This window comes from Thermobia domestica, chromosome 5 (genome assembly GCF_964235325.1).
Source record: "Thermobia domestica chromosome 5, izTheDome1.hap1.1, whole genome shotgun sequence".
Lineage (NCBI taxonomy): Eukaryota > Metazoa > Arthropoda > Insecta > Zygentoma > Lepismatidae > Thermobia > Thermobia domestica.
The window spans coordinates 1,153,367-1,166,251 of record NC_137458.1 but is presented as its reverse complement, the minus strand read 5'-3'; the positions used below and the strand labels follow the sequence as shown (position 1 = coordinate 1,166,251).

The following is a 12,885-nucleotide window of genomic DNA, read 5'->3' as shown; positions in this document are numbered from 1 at the left end:
AACTATTTATTTCTACAGCACTTACGTTTGGTGTGAGGGGTCCCCGGATCGATCGGTGGCCATTTCCTTCCGCTTCTTTATTCCACTAATTCTTCCATCATCATTAGTTGCCTCAATGATTGATTTGATTTTAGTTTAGCGTCCCTTTCAGCAGCGAGGCTATATGAGACGTGGACCTACTGATTAACGTGGAATCCGAACCACATGAGCTCCCGCCGGGAATCGAACCCGGACCTCCCACGTCAAAGGCGCGTACGCTAACCACTTAGCCACGAAGGAGCTCAGTTGCCTCAATGATCTGTGATCCGTAGCCTAAAGGGCATAGTCGTAGGACGTTAAACTAAAAGATTTCATTTCATTTGAATTGTTTATCTTTCCTCATCTTGCTATTACATTTTTAGTGGCGAGCTGTGTAATTTGCTCGTATTTGAAAATTGAAAACATATTAGTGTTTTATGTTGGTTAGTTGATTTTAATTTACATGTTTAGCACCCCATTCAGCAGCGAGGCTATATGAGACGTGGAACTAAGCTTAATATGGAATTGGAACCTTAATATGGAATTGGAGCTCCTACCGGAAATCGATCCAATATCTTCCACGCCAAAGACGCGCACTTTATTTACATAGCTACAAGGGAGTTTATAGTTTTGTATACACTATACACTATGTGTTTTATATACACTGTACAGTGTGGTTTTATATATATACCGTATATACATATTATTATTGTTGTTATTTATTTTACTTTGTATTTGTTGAATGTGTGTTTTTTAAAGTAATAATTGAATAATGTATTTTCGCAGGTATTATCAGCAGTATTTGTAGTGTATAACCGTCAGAGAGGGTTACGTACTTCGGGTGTCCTTTTTCTATTCTGGTTTTTACTAGCCCTTTGCGGTGCTGTGACTTATAGAACGAAAATAATGGCTGCAGTGGATGCAGTAAGTAAATAGTTCTATTTTACTTATCAGGGATAATAGTTTGGATAGTTGGATTAATGGAAAGTTGTTTAATTCAGTCTTTTTGGTATTTTGATTGTAATTATGTATTAAATAAAAGTAAATTTATGAAAAGCCACTGGCTATTGGTTTTAGCGACTGTCTATTTAATGATAAGGCTCTAGTGCTGTTGTTGCTTATTGGAATTATCATCTAGTACTCCATTACAAATTGTAGCAAGCATTGACTCAGCTTGACATTTATGATGCTTTTTTTCCTAATGATAAAGATGATCCAAAATGAGAACGAGGTACGCATGAAACATGTTTTGTAAATGCTACGATAATTTTTAATTCCACTACTTTCAACAAAAATTCAACGTATTCTTGCAAAGCATAACATATCTGCTTCAAGTATTCTCCCCAAAAGTTTACAAAAACATCTCACAGGATTTAAAAGCTATTTTGTCGATCCATTAAATAAGGCAGGTATTTACCTCGTCCATTGCGAATGTGATTCCTCATCCATTGGCCAGACTAAACGTAATATTAACACGCGTGTGAAGGAACAAGTTAGGCAATCAAAAAAGTCACAAGAAGAAGGCATGTCGGGTTTAGCGCTTCATCTAAAACAATATTCACATAATATAAGACAGGTTAAGGTAATACGTTCAGCAAAAATAAAAAAAAACAACGGAAAATTCAAGAATCGTTCTTTATTCATAAATACAAACCTGCATTGAACCTTGATACTAGCAACATTGATCGAACTTGGGTACCTACCTTTGATACATACTTTGGATCTAGCAATAGTGGCCTAACATAGACACCGCGTTCTTATTTATTCAGTTCATTCTTTTTGTCACTCTGCTCTGTTCATCTCAGAATCTTTTTTGTACGTTACTTTTATATAGTGGTATGTATTCCTGGTTTTACTCCTTTTATCTCCTTTCCGTTTTAATCCTTTTTACCTTGCCACTAAGGAAGGAACCAGCTGAGAGTTTCAAAATGTCAAAATCTTTAAATTTTTCAAGGGAGGGTTCATTGGTAAGTAGCCAATTTTTTCTTAATCTCATGTTCCATGTTTGTGATAATTTGAAATCGGTTGAGATTTCTTCGTAAATCGAGGTATCAAAGGAGATAGGCAGTTGTAGCATGTATTTTGTAATAGTTTTTATTTTATGTTTTGGACATTATTTTTATTTTTAGTGAAATACGAGGGGTAATCAGAAAGTAAGGTTACAAAGCCTGCAGTGAAACGTGTATATACAGTGAAACCTGTCTTCAGCGGAACCGAGCGGGACTCGCAGAAATTTCCGTTAAAATCAGGTTTCCGCTTAATAGAGGTAGATCCTTCAAAAAAAAAAAAAAAAAAAAAAAACTATATATATGCTTAAAAGGGACATCCTGTGAAAATATATTGCTGTACGTAGCTTGTTCAATTATAGTGCTTCTTTCTTCTACTAATTAATACAAAAAAAATTTTAAATGAACACAAAATATGTTATGCACATGTTTTCTTTATTTTTTTCCAATAGTCAAGCAGAGTTTTCTGTATACATTGCTGCTTGGCTGCTCCATTTTCCGCACACACTTTAGCCTGAGAAACTACACTAAGTAAATCAGTCATTTTTTCGTAAGGCAAATTGTCAAGAAATGTTTAACAAAAGAACGAAGAATTTATAGCAGACAGTGTGATGTATATCTTTGCCCCTCATAGAATGTCTAAAAATTTTGTAAACACTGTAGTCCGAACTCAGAATTTTCCGTTAAAGGTGTATTTTGCCTTCCGTTGTCCGCGTAACACAGTTTCCGTTTAATGAAGGGACTTTTAGACGTCTTTTACTCCAAAAATTCATGGGACCGTGAAATATTTCCGTTTAATGAAGGGTCCGTTGAAGGCAGGTTTTACTGTATTATATTATACAAGCAATACAGCCAACAGATAGTGCATGCATTAGGTTATTTTTCGATATAATCTCCATATCGGTTGGGGTACTTATCGCATCATGGGATGAGTTGGAAGATTCCCACCTGGTAAAAAATCCTGTCTTTGCGTATTCAGCTACGTTGTCAGAAGTGTTTCACCTCCTCGTCTGAAGCGAAGCGACAACCTCCGAAGTGTTCCTTCAAGTGCGGGAACAGAATAAATTCGCTTAGAGCGAGATCCTGGCGTAGGGAGGTAGTCGATGATGTCCCAGCGAAACTACTTCAATAGCGACGAAGTTTTCTGGAATATATGGATGTTTTCTTTACCAGCCGCAAACTTTTGTCACCATTCTGCGACATGCTGAAGAGATATAAAAGTTTCTCCATAAACCTCTACGAACTGCCGGTGAATTTAAGTCGCGCTTACATGTTTCACCCACAGAAATTGAATAACTCAGTGGACTTCTTCGTAAGACCAGTTTTCTAAACGAGTCGCCATTTGTGTTTAGCTACGACTAGCGCTATAGGTGGCAGGTGGCTGAAATTCTGCCAACTCCGTGTATTAAAATTACTGCACACTCCTCATTGCTCTGTAACGGACGAAACTTCAGAAATATCTGCCTTGTAACCTTAGCTTCTGATGCTTCCTCGTAGAATTATTGCGCCAGTTTACTTGCAACTACAAGTTTCCCTCGTTTCTTCATTTATATTCTCTAATAGCTCATTTTTTATTATTATCTTTCCACCTGCGGGAGAAACTTAACAAGAAATGTCCCATCAAACACGCTGGGACGACAGAAAATAACAACCAATAGGTGCTTTCTTGCAGATGACGCGAGTGAAAAATTATAACCTTTAAGGGTTTTGAGAGAGCGCTTTTTACCATAAAATGCCTTGGCTCTGAGACCAAGTGCTATACGCTATAAATATTATTGAGCGAAAGGTCTAAAGGTCACTGTGCAGCTTGCGGTCATGCAAGTAACATCATGTATTAAAGTGTACATTCGTTAGCCATAGCTATTATTTGTATAATGTCTTGTGCCGCGCAGTTTTATTATTCTAGTGCTTCGATAATTTGTTTAATATGATTTCCACCCACATTGCTTAGATATACAACAATTAAACTCGTTTGTATTAAGTATAAATCGTCGTGATTTTGATTTACATACATAGTTTTCAACCTTTTTTTTTTCCAAAATTTTTCACATTATTGTTATCATCTTGTAAATACAAGGTCCTTCAATAAATAACCGGAAAAGTTGTATTTAAAAAATCCAAAACTTCGACAAAGTTTGTGCTTCTTTGTTATTTTTTGGTGGTGTCCTAGAACTATTATCAGGTGTGCCTGGCACGCCTGCCTTGCGAACGGGATCCTGGGAATCAGTGAAACAAGATGGCGGCACACATATAGGTGTGCACCAACGTGGAGCAGTGGAGTGTCATTAAATTTCTGTTAGCTGAAGGGTTGAAACCAATCGAAATTCACCGTCGGATTGCAGTGTAATATGGTGAAAGTTGTTTGAGTCGAACACAAGTGTACGAGTGGGCAGATAAGTTCAAATTGGGTGTAACAAGTGTTGAATATTCGCCATGCCCAGAACAGTCACAGAGAACAACATTGCGAGAGTTGATGAGTTGATACGGGAAAACAGGCATATTACGGTGAGTATTATTGCAGCAGAGATGAACATTATTGTCGGATCAGCCCATCATATTTTTCGTGTTCCAATTAGTTTCAACCCTATCACCTTTTACCACGTTCATTGTCAACGTATGTAGGTACTACGGAGTTCGAGGCGCCTTTTTATTATTGGAATTGCTAACGAATGACTACAATATTTCAGGGTCTCTTTAGAGATGTTCATCTCTCCTTGTCAAAACTGGAACCGTATTCACTACTGGAGTCGCCAAGTCACGTGTACACGTGCCTCTGTATGTACCATTGAACATGCAAACGAGCTATATACTAGAATAAGCGGGAAGGTATCTAGGAGAAATTTAGGCGATAGAGGTGTTAGAAAACTTAGATTTAATTATCTGACTGTGTAATCATCCAAAATTATGGTGAAAACCCTTTTATTTTCCAGTGTTCGTAATGACTCAGGCATATGCAGCCTTTTCTCTCAAATTACTTTCTGTTTTTGTATGTATTTGTGTGGCAGTTTTATAAACTAAGTTCTGTAGATATTTTCTTTTATAACAGTTTTATGTATATTAATAAGCTTTTATTGTTTCAGGTAACACTGGAGCCACTGTTTCCCTTTATTACATATATGGTGTACTATGCCTTAGTACTTGCAGCCTTGTTACTCAGCTTCTTTGCTGATTCCGCTCCTGCATGGACAGAGTATGAACCTGTTGAGGTAAGTTCTTCTGTTTTCCTTTTGATTATCAGATTATTTCCCTTCTCACAATTTCATATATGAATATTTAAACAGTGTTAAAGTGAAACATTGATGTAACAAAGCGGATGTAGAAAAGCGATCAAGAGTTCTGTGTCGTAATTAAGATATCCCGGTTTCGCAGCTCCTGACCAAATATACTGACAGGCTCGCCAGGCTTTTGTCTCAGTTCCACCAGACAAATGTTGGGATAGTATATTTTAAAAAGCCCCGTGACTGACTTCGTTCAAATATTTTATTGTTAATTGTTCCAGTGCAAAATAGTTGCTTTGACTGGAACTTGGTTGTTGAATGAGAAAGATATACGAGTGTCGGCTGATAAGGTCTCGGCCCGACCCCCTTCCGAGGTGAGGTAAGTTTTAGTTTAGCGTCCCGTTTAGCAGCGAGGCTATATGAGACGTGGATCTACTGATTAACGTGGAATCCGAACCACATGAGCTGACCCCCTTCCGAATGTACTACCCTGATGTAATTGATGTCATATGAAATGTTGATCTCTTATATGTTTAAGTACCAAATTTCACGATTCTACCGTGAACGGTTTTTATTTTACAGGTAATTGAATGAACCATGGCGGAGACAGATGTCAAATTCACCAAAGAGGAGTTGCGAGGTGTAATGAAGTTCTTCTTCCTGCGACAGAAGTCACCCAAGGAAATCCATGGTTGCATACTAGACACATTGGGTGGACAGTGCCCTTCATACTCCACTGTGAAGAAATGGTGTGCGAACTTCAAGCATGGTGAATTTTCAACAGAAGATGGCGACAGGTGTGGCAGGCCAGTGTTAGTGTCAACTCCGGAAAAAGTGGACCAGATTCATGACCTGATTTTGAGCAACTGACGGATTTCGCTTCAGGAGATAGCTGACAAAGTGTACATATCCAAAGAACGTGTTGGGTCAATAATTCATGATCAGTTGGACATGCGCAATCTTTCTGCAAAATGGATTCCGAAATGTTTGAATGCGGACCAGAAACGCGAACGTGTGAGATCATCGCAGACGATTTTACGGCATTTTGCGAACTCCAAGGAGGATTTTTTTGAATCGGCTTGTTACCCAGGATGAAACGTGGCTGCATTACTTTGATCCGGAAACCAAACAGTAGTCATGCGAGGGGTGCCACTCAGGATCTCCAAAGCACAAAAGTCCGCAGGGAAGGTGCTTGCCTCAATATTCTGGGATAAGGATGGCTCTCAGACTACCTTCCAAAGGGCCAAACCATAACTGCAGAGTATTACTGCAGTCTGCTGGCTAAGGTAAAGGACGCTATTAAAGAAAAGCGCCAAGGAAAGTTGACAGGAAGTGTCTTGTTCTTGCAGGACAATGCTCCCGTCCACAAGGCTGGCAGAACAATGGATTTTTTGAGGAACCTAGGGTTTCAGTGCATTGACCACCCACCTTACTCGCCAGATCTTGCCTCTTCTGATTATGATCTGTTTTCAAAAACTCAAAACAGACTGAAAGGACAGAAATGTCTTCAGGATAGAAGTGATGAAGAGGTGATAACAGCTGATCTGCGGAACAGTTTTTTGCAGACCTTGAGTGTTTTTTGAGGAGTTAGAGAAGTTGCAGCATCGAAGTACCAAGTGTGTTGACCTTCGAAGGGACTATGTTGAATAGCCTCACACTTTCATGCCTGCAGCTCAAGTCCTGGGTCGGGCCGAGAACTTATCAGTCCACCCTCGTATTGATACTTCAAACTTACAATCAGTTTTGATTATATATGAATTAGAGGAAGCAATCATTTTTTTCTTACACAATATAATCCATAAGTTCGATTTTTTGGAATGAACGAGTATAAGGTATAAGAGCTTAGAATTGATCCGGAATCTCCTGCTGAACTATGCTGATGCGCTAACCACTATACTACCAGCCATCTGACCAATCTCACACTTTTGCTTTTGGAGTTGGTGCTTGCTAGTCATCCAGACTATCTGGAGTGTGTCCTTTGATGTCTATATTAATTACTTATAATGGTTGAATTAAGATATAAAAATTTAGGGGAAACAAACGATTTTCCTCATATCATCTCCTCTAAAGGTGTGAAGTCAACTAAGTTGAATGGATTCGCACTTTTTTATTCTTTAAATTTTATTCATTTTAATTATTCGCATTCATTGCAATCGTATCGACTATTACTAATACTTGAGAAAAGTATTGTCTGACCAGGAAACTGCATTTCATGTAATTCGTCTAAGTTATTTAAATTATGAAGACTGACCGCTAGGCAAACCACCGATATTCTTCTCTATCAGTTGAACTTAGCACCGTGTGACCCGTTTTCAGTTTTTGTTCAGCAGTCTGTGCTGGCAGTTTTAGAAATAAACTGTAGTGGTAGATATTTCGGTTAAGGGTTCGTTAACATGCACAGTGTATACTTATTTAAATCATTTATACGCACAGAATAATTCCAGTGATAATTTAGTTAGTACAGGATCCATTTGACAAACGAGCTTTGGGTCATCTGTTATCCAGCCTACGATATTTTAATACTATTCGACTTCCAAACTACACTATGCATAAGTATCGGAAGTTTTATAGCACGGCTGTGTCCTGTGTCAATAATTGTAAGTTGCGGTCCCGAGTTCGATCCCAGCCCCCGCCAAGTGAACTTTGTGGTGGACAAACACCGTGTGCGTGGGTTTTCTCGGGGTTCTCCCGTTTCCTCCCACTTTCTTCATTCCACCATTTCATTCATTATTCATCATCACCGTCTCCTTTAGCCTAACCGGCATAACCGTGGGACGTAAAACTCAAAGATTTCATTTCATTTTTTTCAATAATTGTAAGAGCAAAAATTGTAAAGGTTATGAAGATGATGATGATGATGATGATGATGATGATTATTATTATTATTATTATTATTATTATTATTATTATTATTATTATTATTATTATTATTATTATTATTATTATTATTATTGACCCAGGAAAAGGTTTCGTTATCAGCTGTTAACTCCCTGTTCAACCGGAAGTGGTACAGAATTTCCAGTTTTAACGTTGATCACCATACAAAGGTAGGTCCACGTTTATGGAAACGATTTTGGAACACCCACCTTAGGACGTAAAGCCGTGCTTCCACCAACGGTGGTGTTCCATGTGCCTACCCTGGGTGTAGGCAATAGCCCGGCACCGGCGCTTCTATTGAGAGACATCTGATCTAGTTTTAATCACTCATTCTTGTAAACTTTTCACAGGCCTTGCACTGTGCATGGATGGCGGTAGAAAACAACTCGCTCCAATAACTTAAAAGCACAGAAATCCATCGGTGCAGCAGCGACTTGACAGGAATATCGGAATAGCATGGATACAGTGTCACGCGCTTGGTGAGCCATGTACCCACAGTTGAAGAAGCCGTATGGCTGGACGCTTTATCTTGATGGATGAAGACCTTTGACATCTCAGCACCATACAATGAAGGAATATCCCGTCGGTATAATTACTCCAGAACATGCTATTAATAGTGTGCTGCGCTAATTTTTACATTATGTGCAGCTTGAAAGAGTAGAAGTTTCCCTTTGTGGCAGAAACCAGCAACCACCATAAAGCCTCGGGGAAAACTTTCGCGGTAAGTGCGAACCCAATTTGCCCGGTCATTGGCGTCCTTTGGCTGATAATACATGGCTCGGACTCGCGTGGAAGTTGGCAATTAAATCCAAACCTCTTCAACTAGTCACCCACTAAATGCCGTTTATAAAGCCGTCTGCAATGCACCCTGCGTTCACGAATGTGTTTTGCTGTGTGTGTGATTACGTGGTTTAAACTTCACTTAAAGCGATAAATCCTGGGCTATTATGCTCTGCACAGTTGTTTCCGAGCTTCCCACTGTCGTTAGCAATGGCTCTTTGTGTTGGCGGAATCTCCAGTGTGGCCATCTGCTGCACTTGTCGAACCACATCCATTGTCCATTTTGAACGGAGGTGTTTTTCTTGTCGCTGTGCACACACCTACCTCTTGTGGGGGTGCACGGTTGTTGAGTTTGATTACATTGGCAATTCCCTTCTTGGAAATTGTGGAAACCTTCCCCAAATAATGTTCTACAATTTCAATATAGCCGTATTCTATGTCGGAAAATATTGAGACGTAGCCCTCCCAGGATGAGGTGAATTTTGGAACCATTTTATGCTCGGCGCACTTCACTGCCTGCTAGCGTCTTCTTCACATATCTACCTTCTGAGTGCTCTGCTTTGTTTCTTACCGTTTGATTACAGCACCCTAGCGGACGTTCCACGTGGACCTACCTCTGTAGGACAAAAATTGAGGCAAATAGCAGCAAGCAATTGTCTGCAATCGATTCAGGGTCTCAACATTGGTACCATATCTTCCGTTCCATTCACTCACTATTCAAATCATAAGTGGTAGAAAAAATATTTCCAGTTTCAACGTTATTTGGTATAAATCATATACAGTAAGAAGTACCGAGAAGTTGTCTTTTAGGATCGATTCAACATCTCAAGATGTTTCATATCTTCCGTTAACTCTATTCAAACCCGAAATGGTAGCAGTTAACCATTTCTTGTGTCAACGTTGACCGCTATAGAACAAAAACGGTACTAGTTAGCGTCAAGTGGTTTGTTGAAATTGATTCAACGTCGTAAGGAAAGGTACCATCTTCACCCGCATCTCTCTACTAGACCATAAAACCGGAAGTGGTAGAATTTTAACACTACTTCCGGTTCCACTGTGAATTTCCATAGAGAGAAAATGGTAAGAGAGAATGAAAAGTAGTTTCGTGCAGGTGAAACGAAGCTTACTTGTGTCTTCATTATTCTGGTTCCAAACTAAAAGAATCAAGCAGTACTCACCTTGCTTTTCTGTATTTTGTTACAGTTAAGTTGAAACAAACTTCTATTCATAACTATAAACGTGTATTAGTATTTGTTAATAAACCATTTCTTCTGAAGCCGAATAATTCAGAACAGCTTCAGTCAAATAACAATATTACGCATCACACTTTTGCTGACAGCATTTTCAAGATATATGTAAGACAAGGTTTTAAATGGAAAGAGGATCATCGATGCAAATCTGTCTTCAATAATGGGGGGAGGGTAAGACCATTCCCATATTTTGAAATTTTTTTAAAGCGATGTTCAAAATATGTATGAAATTGAAAGAATACTGTGGAGGATCAGGGGAGCAGAGTTGTCTTCAAAATAGTGAAGCGGGCAGATTTGAGGCTTATTCTGGGAATAAGGGGATTGATGTGACCTAAATGAGCCAGGACACTAAGTTCAGTTTGAAATATTAAAGAATAGGATTATTTTTGAAAAAATGAAACAAACCAAGGAACATCAGTTTAATCTCACTTTCCTTTATGGCAGTGGGACAAAAATCATCATATTTCTCCCCAAAAAACACATTTCAAATCGGGTTATTGGGAGGACATGTTCCTTTCATTCGCCCGGGATTTACGTCAGTGGAGAGGATTTGTGGAAAATGAGTATCTAGGAAATAATAATAAAATATGTAGGTGTCAGTAGTGCTATTCCAACTTCTATTCAGAGGGCTCATGTCGAAATTTAATTTTAGTATTAGAATTGTAATATATTTTTTAATCCTCTGAAGTCATTGATGGAGATCATGTAATTATTATAATAATTTTTAAAATGTTTTCCTTTTACAGAATCCATGTCCTGAGCAATCAGCGTCTTTCCCATCTCGAGTTCTGTTCACTTGGTTTGATAGTTTAGCATGGAAGGGCTTTCGAAAGCCTCTGGAAACGAAGGATCTGTGGAATATGAATCCAGAGGACACTTCGAAAGAAGTAGTGCCTGTGTTTGATAAGTACTGGCAGAAGTCTGTGAGAAAAAGTGAGAAGTAAGTACAGACAGTGGCTATCTACTTCTTGTGCAAGTAATGTATCGTATTTAACGCACTGATTACATGAGAATCAAAAGAACATTGATTTTCGATTATATTTATTTAGTGAGGCGCCTCTGTCTTTATTCTAGTAACAAACATTTGTTCTTATTTTGAAAAGAGAAATCTCAATAGCGTTGAAGTTTTTGATGTTCCCTTGCGCTCATTTTAATTCTTATGAAAGGCTAAATAAGCCATTCTCAACTTCCCATATTATTTATTTATTTATATTATTATTATTATTATTATTATTATTATTATTATTATTATTATTATTATTATTATTATTATTATTATTATTGTTTTGTAATATTTAAATCATCTTCACATATAGATACCTTTCTTGAAAGTTGAATTTTAGCCATTTATGTAGTATAGAAAAAATACGCCATTAATAACGATAAGAAACTATGTATATATGTTTGAATAGATATATTCTTGCAACACTATGGTGCTAAATAAGTCTTGTCTACAAAAATACATGTTTTCATTATCCATACGCAGCTTGCTGATAAAACAAATATATATATATATATATATATATATCGTCTCCTTTGTAGAATTGTGTTGTTATTGTCCTCTGTTAAATTTTGGAAATTAAAATTTAAAAACTCTTTTATGTAAATTCTCTTTTGCCAAATCACTTAATACTAATTATTTTCAGTTATTGCGAATAAATAGATAGTTTTTAACTACAGCGGTCGGTAGGGACTACTCCGGTATATTCATGAGAAACGAATTTATCAGCTGTATTCATAATCAGTTAAGGTTTGAGATACTTTAAAAATTAAATTGAACAACACGGTTTTTAATGCTATAAAAAGTTCAAGTAAAAAGAAAAATATCTCAACAAAAGTTCACATCTACTTATTACTTTAGCTACGGTAAGAAAATTTTAAGTTGAATATATGGACTTATGTATGACTTTTTTCTATCTTTATCTACTTCTGGCTTTCTTAGGATGTTCTGGGTGTACTTTGGGTAAGTAGTAGAAATAGTACTTGCATAGAAATGTATTGTACTACAAAGATATCGATATGATTGTTACACAGAAATTATAAAAAATAGTTTTTGGAATTCCTATAATCGTTCTTTGCAAATATGGAGTCTAAAACTTCGGCTTTATTAAAAAAAGAAAAAAAAAAGTTTCAAGGGAGAATTTTAATAAAACAAGATTTCAGGGTTGACGAAATTACTTAGACTATTCCTGTAGCTAATATCCTCAACACTGCCTTCACAAGAAAGCATCTTAGAAAACATGAATAAATGAAAGTTACGTTTGACATACATAAAGAGTATACATACACGTCAAATAATTTCCGACTTAATTTTCTCCTAAATCCAAACATCTGTTATATATATATATATATATATAAAAATCGAACCCCGAGTTTCCGACTTACAGTATTGCTGAACTAACCACTACGTTATCCAGTCCGTCACCTGAATAGCCTTGTGATATCTGATGTGTGTTCTCATGCATTCAAACTACATGAACTGTACTACGACTCAAGTTGTGCCTGGACAGTCTAATGTCTATGTTCACAAGCGTTATGACCGTTGAATATAGATAAATAATATCGACGTTGTCACATTATGGAAAAACAGCTGAACCGTGTGAAATTAATTTTTGAGCATAGATAACAGCTCCTCTTGGTGGGATTTTAGCATATCATTTTGATTAAATTGCGTATCTTACCGGAAAAAGTGGGAGTTAAAAATGTTTTCCAGCTATAGTTTCAATCGTGTCTGTT

The 12,885-nt window shown here is 37.4% G+C and overlaps 1 protein-coding gene across 8 annotated transcripts in view; it reads left to right on the top strand.

Moving 5' to 3' along the window:
* The window catches only part of MRP (Multidrug-Resistance like Protein 1), a 301,358-nt gene that overhangs the window by 141,655 nt on the left and 146,818 nt on the right, over positions 1-12,885 (top strand). For 5 of the 8 annotated variants that reach the window (XM_081758084.1, XM_081758086.1, XM_081758085.1 and 2 more), the window contains 4 exons: positions 805-942; positions 5,105-5,230; positions 10,896-11,089; positions 12,092-12,112. In XM_081758084.1, the coding sequence (XP_081614210.1) occupies positions 805-942; positions 5,105-5,230; positions 10,896-11,089; positions 12,092-12,112 (479 nt within the window). The remainder of the gene's footprint in view (positions 1-804; positions 943-5,104; positions 5,231-10,895; positions 11,090-12,091; positions 12,113-12,885) is intronic. The other 3 variants (XM_081758089.1, XM_081758090.1, XM_081758088.1) reach the window with 1 other exon arrangement.